At 45.5% G+C, this 18,218-nt stretch overlaps 1 protein-coding gene across 8 annotated transcripts in view; it reads left to right on the plus strand.

The window, feature by feature from the left end:
- The window catches only part of SGIP1 (SH3GL interacting endocytic adaptor 1), a 247,057-nt gene that overhangs the window by 184,277 nt on the left and 44,562 nt on the right, over positions 1 to 18,218 (plus strand). For all 8 annotated transcript variants that reach the window (XM_030207461.1, XM_030207464.1, XM_030207465.1 and 5 more), the window contains 2 exons: positions 5,036 to 5,160; positions 16,108 to 16,234. In XM_030207461.1, the coding sequence (XP_030063321.1) occupies positions 5,036 to 5,160; positions 16,108 to 16,234 (252 nt within the window). The remainder of the gene's footprint in view (positions 1 to 5,035; positions 5,161 to 16,107; positions 16,235 to 18,218) is intronic.

An 18,218-nucleotide genomic window follows, 5' to 3' on the forward strand; every position in this document is an offset into this window, starting at 1 on the left:
AAGCCCCGACCTATATGTCAGACCTTATAGACCTGCCTACTAGGAATGCAAAAAGATCAGCACGCACATTCCTCAATCTCCACTACCCCAACTGTAAAGGACTAAAATACAAATCCACATACGCAACCAGTTTCTCCTACATTTGCACGCAAATATGGAACGCAAGATCTATCTTCCGAAGGCTACTGAAAACTGACCTGTTCAAGAAGGCATACCATAAACATCCATCCCAGATACTAAATAATAAGCCTGAACATGAACTAGATAAAACCGAACTCTTATCACTAGACCGACTAACCTTAATGCTACTAATGAACAAGCACTAACACCTCAATCCTTATGCCGAATATGATTTCTATATAATTGATGACCTAACGAATGTTGCAATCCAATCTATCACTCAGGAACCTATATGCAATACCATAATGTATTCTTCTTTATCATGTATGTATGCACCTAATGCAATACCTTTTGTAATTCTATTACCCGGAAATGGCAATCGCCATTACGGCAAATGTAAGCCACATTGAGCCTGGAAATAGGTGGGGAAATGTGGGATACAAATGCTACAAATAAATAAAATAAATAAATAAATAACCTTTGGTTTAAAAAAAAACCCTTTCATGTACAAAATGTTTGCTTCCCAAAGGTGATGTGTAGAGGTGGGTATAAAAATATTTTTTAAGCGAATCGTTCCGCAGTTGTTTTAGCAATAGATGCAATGCTCACGCGATATAGTTTGAATGCCATTTAGTTCAGCTTCATAGTTTCTGACAAGTTTTCGTGCTACTTTAATTAAAATTGGGTCTATGTATTAACCCGTATTAGAACTGTCAGAATAACAGTGCCCATTGCTCTTTTTAACCATGGGAGAGTAACCATGGAAGTAAAGATAAAATAGAACCAGATCTAGCCTGGTAGGATTAGCAGATTTTAAATTAGGGGATTGGTTGGGTCTCTCTGCTGGGTCAGGTTGGTAGGCTGTATAAGACTAGTAGTAATCATCAAGGGCTTCTTTTACAAAGCCACCCTACTGATCTGTTCAGTTTCTATGGGCTTCTTCTCATTTGCTGTGTGGGAATTGCTAGTGCGGCTTTGTAAAAGAGGCCCTAAGTTTGGGTGTGAGCCAAGGCTGCCTGGCAAGTTGAATAAAACTAGTAGTAATCAGATGGACTTTGACTGTGTAGCATCAATAATGGAAACAAAACATATAAAGGGAATCTCAACCACTGCGTACGGAGGCTTGTGTACTACATTGTGCTAAATAGCTTGTATTAACAATTCAGCAAATGATATATTTTCTATTAATAGCATTAAAGTTAGCACTTTAATGTGGATAATCTTAACTGCAACTCCTAGAGGCATAGATAAGATTTTTTGTATTAACAAGTCTGTCTGTTTGCACATTTTCACACTTGTTTATGTATGTGCCAATAGGTAAAGAGCAGTTTTTCATAGTTTTGCTTTCCATTACCTCATTATTATATGTTTCTGTGTCAAAACATTTGGGGCTTTTTTACTAAACCGTGTAGGTTATGGAGCTCAAAAAACTGTTAGCAGCCTTGTTGAAAACATCTAATATTAAGTGCCAATTCTGCACATAAATGGCGGTATTGTAATCATTTATGCACATAAGAAGATACTTAACACACATAAATGACTTCTGAAGTAGTGGGAAAGTATACACCATGCTATGATGGCTTGTATTTTGCCAGTGAGCTTGCACATGGCCTGTAACGTAACTCGCATTCATGCACACATGGGCATTTAGGCCTGCTATAGGGCTGATTTAAGTGGTTGTGCCCAGATGCATGCATGTTCTCTGCCACTCCCTCTTGTAATCTATAAAGAAAAGTAGGCTTCAAATAGACACCATAACCAGTGCCTTGTTATAGAATTACCTTCCTAATGTGGCAATTCCGATTTGGGTCAGGGAAGGGGAGGGAAGAGTGCTGTTAGCAGTTAATGTGCATTGATGACATTAACGTTAACATGGCAGTTAAATGGAACCGTTAACTGCACCTCAAGATGTGTAATTAACTGTATTTTATGTTAGTGACTGTGCTGCTAATGTAAGAAAGCAACCATTGCCCTAATCAGTCACAACAGAAGCTTTGCACTTAAGGTGCGTTAACTTTGGCTGTTATTACTAGTGTTGCATGGAAAACCGTAACATGGTTTAGTAAATGGGCCTCTTTGTGATCTAGCTTACACATAAACTAGTTTGCATGTGCTTACAGTGCTTTTAGGACATGTTTATAAAAGCACTAACACACTTCAGTTACAGTGGCCTCCTAGAAATGTAATATGTGAAATGATTTTTATTAATGATGATTACGTTTGCATTTATGGAAATAAAGGTCAACAAATAAAAATAATATAAGGTGATATTTTTTTTATTAACCTAACTTACCCCCGAATTCTATAAAATCAATAAAAATTGTGGGCGCAATTGAATAGCAAGCCAATTAGCATCGGTAATTGAGAATTTAACAAGCAGTTATTGGTGCTAATTGGATTTAATTAAAATTTACACTTGTAAATTTAAAGGTGGTTCGAAAGAGGGGATGAGGCCATGGGTGGATCAGGGGCGTTCCTTTAATTTACACATGTTATAGAATTAAGGGGAGCCGCGCCTAATTTAGTCACGGGGATTTACACCAAGGTTTATGGCACCTAACTTTAAGCACTGTTTATAGAATAGCTCTTAGTTCTGATTTTTTAGGTGCCATATATAGAATTCAGTCCTTAATCCATTTCTTGGCTGCTTTACAGCAATTAACATTCTTTTTCTTGGATCCAAACAGAATGAGAACATAAGGAAAGAAAATAAACAAAATCACCATAAAGGAAATTCTGATCTACTTATTCTGTTTGGACCTGAGGAAAAGAGTGTTAGGACTAAAAAAAATAAAGAAATGTATTATTTCAATACAAATGTATCATTTTCATTCTTTTGTTTTGTTGATCTTTATTTCTCCATACTCAAGTGAACTAACATAACTACGTACTACTTTAGCAAGGATGAAAAATTAAGCTACAGATGCCCCTAGACCTGTGTATCTGTATACGAGGTTGGTGGTGGCAGAGTACCACAATCCACAAGGTTGTTCATCTACTACTCCTGTCTTGAGAGTTGTGAGTCACCCTCTACTTTGGGTGGCAGAGTACCACCAGAAAGGCCTCAAAGACCTTCAAGGCCACATGCATGGACAGTTAAACTATGCAAAATGCTGTGATTATCCATGGGGTGGGAGAGGTGCTGACTGGGTGTGAACTCAATAGGAAGCTTGTATGGGATTCAAAGGAGTAAGATGACAAAAACCACCTTGGATAAGGAGTCATCCTTCATAGCAGACAGCTACAGTGTGGAGAGGAATAATTGAGCAGAAGTGGTGGACTCATTGGTTTTCAATGTAATCTGCAATGTTACCTGTGTTACTAAGTACACAGATAATGATATACCAATCCCCACAGCATTATAATGGCTGTGGTAAACTGAATGTGTTCAACCCTAGAGCAAACAGAAAATAGTGCCAATGACCATAGATTCTAGGGGCCCGGGAACGAGGTGAACCACCAGTGTAGGGCCTTTGTTCTACCCTATCTCCTCCCTCCCTTAAAAATGAGAAAAGGATTTCCCAGTCCAAAAATCCCCTTCCATCCCATCTCTTCTGTTCCTATGGGGAAGGGGAGAGGACATTGAACTAACAGCCCCTTTCTCAGGCTTTAGCACTGGAGGGTGTAAATCAAGTGTAGTGATCATTACTTTTGGCAATGCAGCAATAGCGCTAATACACATGAAAAGACCGTGCATTGACACCTATTATATATGGACATTAGCTCATGTCCACAGTAACGTTTATTACAGGCGTAAATGCGTAAGCCCATTAGTACATTGACCCCGATAAGTGAAATGGTGTTCATTTTCAAAGCAGATGGATGTCTTAAAATGCCTTTAAAAAATCCATCTGCTAAAAATGTTCAAATCCTGATTTTGTGAAGTCAGAATTTGGACATTTCACACTGCAGTTCATCCAAATAGCAAGAGAGTGTGTTGTGGGCGGGACTAGGGAGGGCCCAAACGTAGGACGTCCAACAAGAATTTTCGAATAGGAAGAAACGTCCATGTCTAAAAAAAAAATGGATGTTTTTATCTAGACCTGTTTCAGTCACGTCCAAGTTTCACTTTAGAAAATGGCTATTCATTTTGGATGTTTTCTGTGCAAAACCTCCATCTGACAGCTATAATCAAACAGGAAATCTAGACGTTTTTCCAGTTTGATTATGGCTGTGAGATGGCTGGACTTTTTTTGGACAGTATGAGCATGATGGGGGTTTTTGGACTTAGACACTTGTTTTGAAAATGCCCCTCAATACCTCTCATTAATAGACTAATATACCCCAGAGCTGAGAATTAGAGTACATGTGTTTTCCACTTTATATTTCCTCAGTGTCTGTACTAACTGAATTAGTGTTGCTACCCGGTAGTTCTGGAAACTTAAAAACTGATGCATGTTAATCTATATCACTGTATCCTGGAAATTTCAGTGATAAAAGATATACCAGAGAAATGAGATTGCAGATTATAAATTACTGCATAATAAAAATTAAATATAAAGCACAAGCTATGTTTTCTTTTTAGCTTACATTTCGAAAATACCTTGACATCATTTAACCACTGTCTGTATCATAACCAGTGCTATCTGAACCCTGGTAAGGACAGCGGATGTTTAAGGCAAAGTAGTATGAACGATTCCAATGTTTTATTATCGGCTTAATTGGCTTGAACAGGCATGAATAAAATTTAGATGTGCCTAACTAAATGCACAGCGAAAGCTCCCTGGCAAAGCATGGTTACTAAATGGAAAAAAACAACAAACTTGATGGGGAAAAATGTTTAAGTGTATCCAGTCCTAGCATAGAATCTAGTAAAATGAAAGCAATACCGATCAACTCTTTTCAGATGAATTCATGAGGCAGAGGTGTTTGCATACTGATTCTGTCTTAAACTTACAAACATATTCTGTTTTAGGATCATCGTCACCAGCCCGCCCAGCTACGCCCCTGGTTAGTTGTAGTCCCACTCCTCCTCCTCCACCTCCGCGTCCTCCTTCTCGGCCAAAGCTGCCTCCTGGGAAGCCTGCAGTTGGTGATGTGGTAAGTTATCTTTTGTCATAGGCTGCAGTAGGCGCAGAACTCACATTTTTAACCGTAATGCAGTGAACCATATCCAGCCTATATAATTGTATATTCCTGCTTAACTGTAGAAGGAAGGTGCATATGTATTTTTTGTTAACGGAGGAGGGGGGAGGAGATATCAAGACAGGCTACCGATAACAGGGGTTATTTTATTGTTAACCTGGGATATTAGTAACTAAGTCTCCTTTTATAAAATGGGACCTGCGCTAAAATAGCACAAGTTAATGGTATAATAACCCATCTTAACAGCAGGGGCGTCACTGCTATGGGGCCACGGGGGCCAGGGCCCCCGTAGATTTGGCCCTGGACCCCCCTACCGTCGACCCCCCCCCCGCCCACTCGCCGTCGCCTACCTGGGCTAGCGGGGACCCCATCCCCTGCCAGCCGAAGTCTTCCTTTCAGGTTTCTGAGTCTGATGTCAGACTCAGAAACCTGAAAGGAAGAGTAGGACATCAGACTCAGAAACCTAAAAGGAAGGAAGAAGATTTCGGCTGGCAGGGGATGGGGTCCCCGCCAGCCCAGGTAGGCGACGGCGAGTGAGCGGGGGGGGGGGGGTCAAGAGGGGTGGGGGTTGTCGGCGATGATGATGGCGGGGGTGTGGGTGGGCGGGCGATGATGATGATGGTGGCGGCAGGGGGGTTGGCGGCGGCGCCGGGGGGGGGATGCTAAAATGTGCCCCCCCCACCTCGGCTCTGGCCCCCTCTACCGCTGAAGGTCAGATACGCCCCTGCTTAACAGTAGCACACATTGATAAGTACACCCCTAGGGGGTGTAGTACTCAACCTAGGCTGCAGTTAAGATGTGTTATTTTACCACTAACTCGTTCTGTTTTAGCAGAGGTCCTATTCAATCAATGATACCTAGTTACTAATAGCTGGGATTAACAGTAAAATAACACATATCCCACATTAATTAACTCCTCCCCACCTGCCCCTAAATGTAATTGCTGAAACCCTTAAAAAATGATGTAATGATATGGAGGAGTAGCCTAATTGCTAGAGCAAGGAGGTGAGAACTGAGACAGCCGGGGTTGAAACCCCACCACTTACTGACTTCTCTTGTGAGTTTGGGTAAGTCACTTCACACTTCATTGGCTTAGGTACAAAACTTGGGGCTCGATTTACTAACCTGCATTAATGTTTTTAATTTGCAGTTAACAGAAGTTGTTATAGAAAATAGGCCCAGTCAACAGAGTCTTGCATTAAATTGTTAACACACATTACTAAATGTGGCCCTCAGATTGGGCAGAGAAATACCTGGGAATGTAACTTGCTTTGAGATTGTTCACCCTTTCAAATCCAATCAGTACTAAAAAGTCCAATCCAAACCCATGGCTCCAGTACAAATTAGAATAATACTCTTTTTTTAAATTGTTGCTTGATCATTGTAAAACCAAAACTCCCCACAGAACTTAAGAATCACTTCTAACAAACAAACTGTGAATATACAAAACCAGCGCTTCAAAACAGTTTTTACTAAGGCTGCGAGTTAATCACAGTTAACTATGCGATTAATGCACTAATTATTAAGAGCGACTAAAAAAATGTATCATGATTAAAGAATCTAATTCCGCTGCAGCATCTCCTGTCTCCTCCAGATGTCTCTTCTGCTCTCTTCCACTCCTGACCCCTGTCCTCAGCATGATCCAGCATCTTTCCCTCCAACTGGGGATTCAGCATCACCCCCTCCCCACCCCCAGCATGGCAGCCTACCTTTAAAATGGTCTTCTGTTGGTCCCCAGAAGCGGCAGTGGTGCACATATGCTGCCTGCAGTCTGCTCCAGAGCTTTCCCTCTGGCCTGTTCTGCCTCCTTTGATATCACTTCCTGTTTTTGCATGGGCGGGTTGGGTCAGAGGAAAACTTCAGACCTGGCTGCAGGCAGCCACTGCCATGGACCAACAAAAGTCCACCTTGAAAGAAGACTGGGGGGGGAGGGAAAATGAGAGGGGGCAGATGACGAACCCTGAGTGCGGGGAATGCAGTGAGCTTTGACCTGCAAGCAGAACTGGAGTTGTCACCAGTGGAAGCTATTGGCAAAGCAGTAAGCTCCAACAGCCACAAACGAATTTTGTGGTGCTCACCACCAAGTTTGTGTTGCTACTTATTAGGGTGGAGGGGAGGGAGGGTGAGGTGCTGAACAATAGGAGGGAGGGAGAGAGAAAGAGATAATGGAGCTGGGGGAAGAGAAAGGGAGATATGTTGGATCTGGGGGGCGGGAGGGAGGGAGACTGTCAGTCCTTTGGGGAAGGGGAGGGGGATGGGATTTGATATACCAGCTTTCTGCGGTTACAATCAAAGCAGTTTACATATTAAATACATTTACTTATGTTGTACCTGGGGCAATGGAGATGTGATTTGCCCAGAGTCAGTGAATCCAGACTGCCCCAATTTGACTGCCCCTATCGGACCGACCGTTCACTTGTCTATTAGATTGTAAGCTCTTTGAGCAGGGACTGTCTCTCTTTGTTAAATTGTACAGAGCTGCGTAACGCTAGTAGCGCTCTAGAAATGTTAAGTAGTAGTAGTAGTAGTAGTCACAAGGAGCTGCAGTGATAAATAAATAAATAGATAAAACCAAACTAAACTTTAGTCGTGTAATTAATTGTGGTTAGAAATCTTTAACCGTGTGCTTAATCACGATTAAAAATTTTAATCGGGCGGCAGCCCTGTATTTTTACATTTACATAAAAAGCAAAAATGGAGGAAAAGACCTCAAAAGTCTTTAGTGCTGCAGTGAGAATTTCACAGACAGATTTTAGCCCTTAATGGACAATCACTTCATCACTGGCCAAAAACCTCCAATAATGTTTTGCACTTTTCCTTATACTTTTCTCATAATATGCTTTGTGATTTAAAAATGACATATCATATAGTACAGGTCAAAACATGAAAAAAATATATATAAGGCACTCAAGGGCCTTTTTACTAAGCCGCAGTAAAAAGTGGCCTGCGGCAGTATAAGCGCGTGTATTAGGTGCGCTCCCGGCCTGTTTTTGCCTCGTCTGCAAAAAGGTTTTTTTTTAATGTGACGGGAAAAGGGCTTGCGGTAAAACTGAAACCAGCGTGCGTACAAAACTGGCTGAACCCTTAACGCCACCCATTGATCTAGCGGTAAGGTCTAATGCGCTACACGCATAGTGATCTGTCGGCGTGCGCCAACTGCCAACTACCGCTGGAAATGGTTCACATGGAAGGAAATAAATAATTCTTCCATGCGTTATGGGCGTGTGCCAAATCTGAAATTACCACCGGGGGAGCGCACTGGCCTGGTGATAGTCTCATTTGGGCGTGCACCGCACGTGCATAGAGCCTACCATGGGTTAGTAAAAGGGCCCCTTAGCTTCCAATTTTCTCTCTCCAAGCTCCCAATGGGGACCCGTTTCGCCCACCAGCTTTCTCAAGTGAGGCTTCAAAAAAGTGTGCCATTAAATCAGCTGACACCCATTATCACTTTGGGTGTCAGTTGATTTAAAGGCATGCTTTCTTTTTTTTTTTTTTTATAAGATTCTCTTATAAACAGAAAAATGGCAGATACAATATTCTACTAAAAGATAATCAATAATGAAAAACAAAGAAAAACTATTAGCCTTCTTAGACCACAATCATAGAAGATTAAGGGGGCAGAGTATGTCAGAGGAATTATACAAGTGAGGAAAAAAAAAGTATTCTATCATTTGCTCCATCTGCAGTCTATTTAGTGATCTTCTTAGCATCAATAAAAGTCCGTAACTGAACTGGATCAAAAAATATATATATTTGTTACCCTGATATTTCACACAGCATTTACAAGGATAAGTCAAAAGAAAAGAGGCTCCCATTGCCTTAACCTCTTCTCGGAAGACCAGAAACTCTTTACGTCTTTCTTGAGTTGTCTTTGTGACGTCCGGAAAGATCCAAATTCTTTGTCCACAAAAAGGAGTCAAAGATTTTTTAAAGAATAATTTCATCAAAGAATTTAGATCTTGTTCAAAAACAAAGGAAATAAGCAAAGTTCGGTGTTCTTTAATATCTGTAAGGGATTCCTCAAGGAGATCTGAGATATTTGATATATTCAATTCAAGATTTTGTTGAATATTTTGAGGTGTTTAATTATCCAATTTCTTTAGTGTTGGAAGGTAAAATAGTTTATTAACCGGTGGGATTGCAGCTTCTGGGTATAAAAGAATTTCCAGTTATCTTTAATCAGTTGGTCAGTAGTACATTTCAACGTATGATAGTCATTCTGTAGTTGTGTTGTCTGTTTCACCGTATCTTGTTTAGCTTCCTCGAGAGCCAAGGCTAGGGAGTCTACCTTGTTTACTAGTATAGTTGTCTCTTGTGCTGTTTTCATAACAGTAGAAGTCAAATTTTGTAAAGCCAACCAAATAGAGTGCAATGTTACCTCGCTGGGAGTCAAAGCTTCCATGTTGATATCATCTGCGACTGGTAGCGAAGAACTGCCGCTCAAAGGTATACCACTACCAACTTCCGGTGCGGGAAACCGTTGTACTTCGCTCCGAAGAGTCGCAGGACAAGGAGGTAAATCGGAACTTGGCGGTAATAAGGATGTTTCGTTCCCAGGCGACGGTGCCACTCCTCCGACTACCGACGCAGCAGGAATCACCGGCCCAGCATTAATCGGGGTGCTAGTAGCGTAGCGATGGAGCGTCTGTTGGACGGGAGAGGCGGTTCTCGCCGGTGGCAGTATGGCCTTTACCACCCCCTTCCTCTTAGTTTGAGGCATTTTGAAGAAAAAAAAGCAGTGTTATAAATTTGAGGCTCCAGTCCGCAGTAGCTCCTCGCAAACGCTAAGGCTAAACCGCCATCTTAACTCCGCCCCCTAAAGGCATGCTTTCTTGAAGTCTCCCTTGAGAAAGGCGGTGTGTGAAATAGGTCCCCGTTGGGAGATTGGAGAGAAAAAATTGGAAGCTTAGTGCCTTATATATATTTTTCATGTTTTGACCTGTACTATATGATATGTCATTTTTAAATCACAAAGCATATTATGAGAAAAGTATAAGAAAAAGTGCAAAATATTATTGGAGGTTTTTGGCCAGTGATGAAGTGATTGTCTATTAAGAGCTAAAATCTGTCTGTGAAATTCTCACTGCAGCACTAAAGACTTTTGAGGTCTTTTCCTCCATTTTTGTTTTTTTTTATGCAAATGTAAAAACTGTTTTTGAAACACTGGTTTTGTATATCCACAGTTTGTTCACTTGATCTTTGTAGACACTGTGCATTGAGCTCATTAATGGAATGTTGTAAAGAAAAAGAAGGTTGATTTTTGGAAAGAGATTTTATTTTATATCAGGTACAACTGATAAAACTTGGTTCTCCGAGGACAAGCAGGCTGCATTATTCTCATGCGTGGGTTGATGTCTGCGCCGGCCCGGGAACCGGCATTTTGCCATAGGAAAAACAAAAAAACTTTGCTAGAGTATTCTGGCGCGCACGTGCGAGTGGACTGACTTCCCGCCACGTGAGCGTGTACCTCAGTTACTTTTTTCCCGCGACGAGGTGCTTGCAGGTTCCTCCTGGCCCGGGAAAGAGTTTCTTCTGTGAGCAAATTTTTTCACATTTCTCTGTTTATATTAATTTGTTTTCTTTAAAAAAAAAAAAAGTATAGGATTCCTTTTTGAGTAAATCCTCAGGGTTTTTTTCCCCCCACTCTTAAGTTTCCTTTCTTTTTCGACGCGGCTGGGTCTCTTGATTTCACCAGAGCCATTTTTCCTTCCATGTCATCGAAGACACCCAACGGCTTCAAACGTTGCACTTGGTGCAGCCGGACCATCTCAGGTACCAATACCCACTCCTGGTGTATCCAGCGCCTTGGTCCTGACCACAGTCCAGCTACTTGTGCTCTGTGTCTTCGTATGAAGAAGCGGGCCCAAGTAGCTCGAGAAGCCCAACGCGAGAAACCTTTTGGGGCTAGGTCCGGTACTTCAACATCGGCATCGGTACCGAGGTCTGTGGTGTTAAAGTCAACATCGAGGGAAGCATCGACGTCAGGAGCAGAGGTAATGACTGCTGAGAGGCCCAGTCGCACTGGGAGCAGTGAGGTGTCGAGTGGGTCTCCACCTGTCTCAAGGCCTCCTGATGTGCAGGCCCGGTCGGTCCCGACCCTGAGGAGACGTGAGGATTCCACGTCATCCTCATTGGCACCGAGGAGCCTCGGTGACAGGCATCAAGCGAAGGTGCTTTCGCCTTCCACGCCGCTTGCAGCAGCGGCGTCTGGCCCTTGGCCTGTGGTGAGGTCCCCGTCCTCGGTGCCACTTGTGGCACCAGTGTCGGCTGCCACCCAGGTCGACTCCCCTTAGACATCGGTGGAGGAAGCTTCTCCACAGTCCATGCGGGCGTCAGCCTCTCAACATCACCATCGAGGACATCAGTCCTCAGCGTTGAAGCAGGCTCAGTCTCAGAGTTCCCTTAGGGAAGTGCTTTCCAATACTGAAGTTCGTGGGAGTCAGAGGAAGATCGCAGATACTTTTCCTCTGATGAGTCTTTTGGGATTCCCTCTGAACCTTCCCCTCCACCTGAAAGGAGACTGTCTCCTCCTGAGAGCCTCTCTTTTACATCTTTTGTCCGGGAAATGGCTACTGCTATTCCATTCCCTATGGAGATGGAGGATGAGCCCAGGGCTGAGATGCTCGAAGTCCTGGATTATCCCTCTACATCTAAGGAGACTGTGACGGCTCCTTTGCATAAGGTATTCAAGGAAGTCTATATGCGAAACTGGACGTTCCCTCTGTCTGCTCCTGTGATCCCGAAGAAGACTGGTTCCCAGTATCGGATCCACGGTGAACCTGGGTTGATGAGGTCTCAGTTACCACACAATTCCATGGTGTTGGACTCCGCCCTCAAAAGAGCCAAGAATACTAGGGACTATGCCTCGGCACCCCCAGGCAGAGAAACTAGGGCCTTCGACTCTTGGGAAGAAGACGTATCAGGCCACTATACTTGCTGTCCATATCCAGTTTTTCCAGCTCTACATGAGCATTTACTTGCGGAACTCGGTGACACAGCTGTCTACCTTGCTCGATGCCCTCCCTCCGGTGTAGGCTGAGCCTTTTCGCCATGTGGTCAGGTAGAAGAAGGCATGTCGTAAATTCCTGGCCAGGGGCGCTTATGATACTTTTGATATGGCATCCAGAATCGCTGCTCAGGGTATAGCGATGCACAGACTCTCATGGCTGCATGTCTGTGACCTGGATCATGCAGTCCAGCAGAGGATGGCAGATGTACCTTGCCGGGGGGATAATCTTTTCGGAGAGAAGGTGGAAAATCTGGTTGACCAGGTCAAGAAACACAGCGCCTTCTGCTACAGCTTCCTCAGCTAGGAGGTATTTTGGGGGGGGGCGCGGAGTGCTCCCTATTCCTATGCTAGGCATAGGTACACTCCAGCGTCCTGACAGCCTAGTCAGTCTCAGCCCCAGCACACTCGTTCTTGTTAACAGTGTGCACCTAAGGCCCCTGCTGCTCCCCAGCAAAAGCAAGAGGCGGGCTTTTGACTGGCTCCAGCAAAGCATAGCCACACTAAAAGTGTCCGTGCCGGACTACTTGCCAGTTGGAGGGAGGTTAATGTTTTTTTTTCACATAGGTGGGCCTCTCATAACCACTGACCGGTGGGTTCTTCAAATAGTCTGGTTAGGATACACCCTCAATCTGGAATCCAAACCTCCAAATTGCCCACCAGGAGCTCATTCTTATAGCTCCCAGCACAGGCAGGTACTTGCAGAGGAACTATCCGCCCTTCTGAAGGCCCATGCAGTCGAACCCGTTCTACCAGGGAAAGAAGGGCTGGCATTCTATTCCAGGTACTTCCTTGTGCAAAAGAAAACAGGGGAGATGCGTCCCATCCTAGACCTAAGGCCCTGGACAAATTCCTAGTCCGAGAAAAGTTCAGGATGGTTTCCATGGACACCCTTCTTCCCATGATTCAATAAAACGATTGGCTATGCTCTCTGGACTTAAAGGATGCTTACACACACATCTTGATACTTCCAACTCACAGGAAATACCTTTGATTTGGCTGGAAACACAGCACTTTAAGTACCGTGTACTGCACTTTGGACAGGTGTCTGCACCCAGAGTGTTTACAAAGTGTGTAGCAGTAGTCACAGTGTCGCTACGCAGATTGGGAGTGCATGTGTTTCCTTATCTCGATGATTGGCTGGTAAAGAGCACCTCGGAGGACGGCACTCTGGAGTCCATGCGGATGACTATTCAAGTGCCAGAGCCAGCCGGTGGTGGAAGGCGAGGATAGTGCTGGGCAGACTTATACGGTCTGTGCCAGAGCCAGTGGTTGGGAGGCGGGGATAGTGCTGGGCAGACTTATACAATCTGTGCCCTGAAGATGACAGGTACAAATCAAAGTAGGGTATACACAAAAAGTAGCACATATGAGTTTGTCTTGTTGGGCAGATTGGATGGACCATGCAGGTCTTTTTCTGCTGTCATTTACTATGTTACTATGTTACTGGGGTTCGTAATAAATTACTCCAAGTCCCATCTCACTCCTGTTCAGAAATTGGAGTTCATTGGAGCACTACTGGACACGAAGACAGCTCGGGCATATCTCCCCGAGACAAGGACAGACAACCTCCTATCCCTGGTGTCCACAGTTCGAGCTTCTCAGCAGGTCATAGCTCGGCAGATGTTGAGACTTTTGGGGCACATGGCCTCCGCAGTTCATGTAACACCCATAGCACGTCTTCATATGAGATCAACTCAATGGACTCTAGCTTTCCAGTGGTATCAAGCTGCGGGAAATCTAGAGGATGTGATCCAACTGTCCACTGACTTTCGGAATTCTCTTCGGTGGTGGACAATCCAATCCAATTTGACCATGGGATAATCATTCCAAATTCCTCAGTCACAAAAAGTGCTGATGACGGATGCATCCCTCCTGGGGTAGGGAGCTCATGTAGATGGGCTTCATCTGGAACGCTCTGAAGGCTTTCAGAGATCGGCTGTCCAACCAAATCATCTTAATTCAAACAGACAGGTTGCGATGTACAACACCAACAAGCAGGGGGGCACTGGATCTCGCCCTCTGAGTCAGGAAGTTGTCCAGATGTGGCTTTGGGCATGCCATCATGGCATGTTTCTCCAAGCCATTTATCTGGCAGGTGTAAACAGTCTGGCCGACAGGCTGAGCAGGGTGATGCAACCTCACGAGTAGTTGCTGAATATGGGCGTAGCCCGCAAGATCTTCCGAGCGTGGGGCACCCCCTCGGTGGATCTTTTTGCCTCTCAAATCAATCACAAGGTCCCTCTGTTCTGTTCCAGGCTTTAGGCCCACGACAGACTGGCGTCACATGCCTTTCTCCTACATTGGGGAACAGGCCTTCTGTATGCGTATCCTCCCATATCTCTAGTAGGGAAGACTTTGCTGAAACTCAAGCAAGACCGTGGAACCATGATTCTAATTGCACCCTTCTGGCTGCATCAGATTTGGATCCCTCTTCTTCTGGAGTTGTCCTCCGAAGAACCGTGGAGGTTGGAGTGTTTTCCAACCCACATCTCTCAGAACGAGGGGTCACTTCTACGTCCCAACCTCCAGTCTCTGGCTCTCACGCAGAGGCGAATCTGGACTCCGGCGGTAGGGGGGGCCAGAGCCAGAGGGAGGGGGCACATTTTAGCCCCCCCGGCGCTACCGACCCCCCCCCCCCTGGCGCCACCACCAACCCCCCCGCCGCCATTGCCAGACCCCCCCCCGCCCGCCACCAACGACTGTCTCCACCCTGCAGATACAATGCGCAGGACGTCAGACTCAGTTATACGTGGAGGACATCAGACTCAGAAGAACAGGAAGCTTTGCAACTTGCAGCCTACTGCAACGGAAGAGAGGACCTCGGCTGGTGGGGGTTGGGGTCCCCCGCCAGCAAAGATCGACGACGGGTTGGCGGCGGTAGGGGGGCCCAGGCCCCTGTGGCCCCACTGAGATACGCCCCTGCTCTCACGGCCTGCATGTTGAGAACTTAGAATTCTCCTCCTTGGGTCTTTTGAGAGGGTGTCTCCCAAGTCTTGCTTCCAGGAAAGATTCCACAAAGAGGTGTTACTCTTTCAAATGGAGGAGGTTTGCCATCTGGTGTGACAGCTAGGCCCTAGATCCTCTCTTGTCCTACACAGACCCTGCTTGAATACCTTCTACACTTGTCAAGAGTCTGGTCTCAAGACCAACTCCGTAAGGGTTCACCTCAGCACAATTAGTGCTTATCTTCGGTGTGTAGAGGGTAAGCCTATCTCTGGACAGCCTTTAGTTGTTCGTTTTCTGAAGATTTGCAAAGCTGCAACGTGGTCTTCAGTTCACACATTCACCTCTCATTACTGTCTTGAACAGGATACCCGACGCGACAGTCGGTTTGGGCAGTCAGCGCTGCAGAATCTGTTTAGGGTTTAGCATCCAACTCCATCCCCCTAGGCCCGTTTTATTGTTCCAGGCTGCACTCTCAGCTAGCTGTATATAGTTTTCAGGTCAACCTATGTTATGTCCTCACCGTTGCGAGGCCCAATTGACCAATGTTTTTTGTTTTGGGTGAGCCTGGATGCTAGGGTTACCCCACGTGTGAGAATAATGCAGCCTGCTTGTCCTCGGAGAAAGCGAAGATACTTACCTGTAGCAGGTATTCTCCAAGGACAGCAGGCTGATTGTTCTCACAATCCCACCCACTTCCCCTTGGAGTTATTATTTGTTATACTTTTAGACTTAGCTGAGGTACGTGCTTGCACGGGCTATGGCAAAAAGCCAGTTCCCAGGCCGACGCAGACGTCGACCCACGTGTGAGAATAATCAGCCTGCTGTCCTTGGAGGCTTTGCTACACTGACAAATAGCATCTCTTTAAGAAAAGCTGTCCAATATGAATGTAATACAGAACTTAAACAGCTAATTTGCTTTTAACTTTGCGTTCTTTCTTTCTCTACAGTCGAGGCCGTTTAGCCCTCCCATCCACTCCTCCAGCCCTCCTCCAGTAGCGCCATTAGCTCGTGCTGAGAGCACATCTTCCATATCATCTACCAATTCCCTGAGCGCAGCCACAACACCCACAGTTGGTAAAAAAAGAAAAAATGTTTTGCTCTTCTTTTATAAGAATTGAATTTGATGAAATCTTACAGTGCAGAATTGCTGTGATTTTTTGTAATTCATATTCTTCATTTTTGTATTCTTAACTAAATTTTACAGCCGTGGAGCTAGCTGTTATTTACTCTATATAATGGAAGGAGGTTTGAAATTATTTTCAGCACTGTACTGCTGTAGGGTGCTACCCAGTGGCGTTCCTAGGGGCGCTGACACCCGGGGCGGATTGCCGATGCGCCCTGCCCCCCCCCCGGGTGCAGCACCCCCCCCCCCCCCGTGCAGCGTGACCCCCCCCCCGGCAAAAGGACACCCCCCACCCCGGCGAAAGAACCCCCCCGGGTGCATGCCGCTGGGGGGGTGCCGCGTGCTGGTCAGCGTCGTTCCTGTTCCGGGGCAGAGGGAGCATGGAAACGAACGACGCTGACCGGCGCGCGGCACCCCCCCCAGCGGCGTGCCCTGGGGCGGACCGCCCCTACCCCCCCCCCCCCCTTGGTACGCCACTGGTGCTACCTATGGACAAACAATTTCTATTAAGAAAGCAAGTTTGTTGTATCATGTAAATTTATCCCTGTAGCTGTAGTTTGATCAAAATTATTCATAAAGCACACATGATACCATTCAGACATTCTACTGTTTTGTAATTAGGGTATTCATTAAGGGGCCCTTTAACAAAGCGGCGGTAAGCACAACGTGGGCTTACCACTTGCTAAAAGGAACGTACCGCTGGGCTACCGCAGCAGCCCGGCGATAGTTCTCACCCCCAGCGTGCGCCATTTCTGACACTACAAAAAATGTTTATTTTTGTAGTGCCAGTGTGTACCCAGCGGTAATTTGGCGGCACTGCTGGGGTAGTGCAGGAGCCCTTACCGCCACCTCAATGGGTGACGGTAAGTGCTCCGACCCGAAATGGGTGCGTGCAGCATGTTTCTTTTTTTCTTTATTTTTTAAACCCTGCCTTTTACCTGCTGCGGTAAAAGGAGGCCTCGGCACACACCGATGCCAGCGCAGGACCCCTTTTGCCACAGCTTCATAAAAGGACCCCTAAGTCTTTGAGGGGCCCTTTTACAAAGCAGCGGTACGCTCAACGCAGGCTTACCGCTTGCTAAAAGGGAAGTACCACCGGGCTACTGCAACAGCCCGGCGGTAGTTCCCACCCCCAGCACACGCCTTTTCCAGCGCTACAAAAATATTTTTATTTTTGTAGCACCAGTGTGTACCCAGTGGTAATTGGGCAGTGCCACGCACTGCCTGGTTACCACCACCTCAATGTGTGGCGGTTAGTGTTCCCACTCAAAATGGGTACGCAGCAAGTGCTTCACTTGCCGCATGTCCATTTCAACTGCCTTTTTCCAGCTACAGTAAAAGGGGATCTCGGCGCATGACAAAAGCACGTGCTGACGCAAGCCCCTATTTGCCACAGCTTTGTAAAAGGCCCTTCGTGTGAAAGACCTCAGTAATACTGTATCTGCTATAGGAATTCCACCTGTAACTCCATACCAGAAACTAAGAAGTGCTTTTACTAAGCACGGTAAAAAAGTGACCTGTGGTAGTGTGGGCGCATGCGCTGGACCATTTTTTTACCATGGCTGGGGGAAAAGGGCTTTTTTAATCGGCTAGGAAATGGGCGTGCGCTGAAATTAAAACTAGCGCGCTCCTGTTTGCGGCCTGAGCCCTTACTGCCACCCATTGACCTAACTGATTACCGCCGGGAGCGCCCCCCGTGGTAGAAAATAGAAAATGATTTTCTACCATGGGACTCGGCACGCACCAAACGCAGAATTACTGCTGAGTGCACGTGCTAACCCAGCAGTAGTGCCGATTTGGCAGGTGCTACCCACGCGTGCCTTAGTACAAGGTCCCCTTAGTAAGCACTCCTATGCACAAACTTGTTACTGAAGAAGTAACACTTCATAGTAGCAGTCTGATAAAATTTTCACTCTTTGCTTTATTGAATTTTCT

This window comes from Microcaecilia unicolor, chromosome 6 (genome assembly GCF_901765095.1).
Source record: "Microcaecilia unicolor chromosome 6, aMicUni1.1, whole genome shotgun sequence".
Taxonomy (NCBI): Eukaryota; Metazoa; Chordata; class Amphibia; order Gymnophiona; family Siphonopidae; genus Microcaecilia; species Microcaecilia unicolor.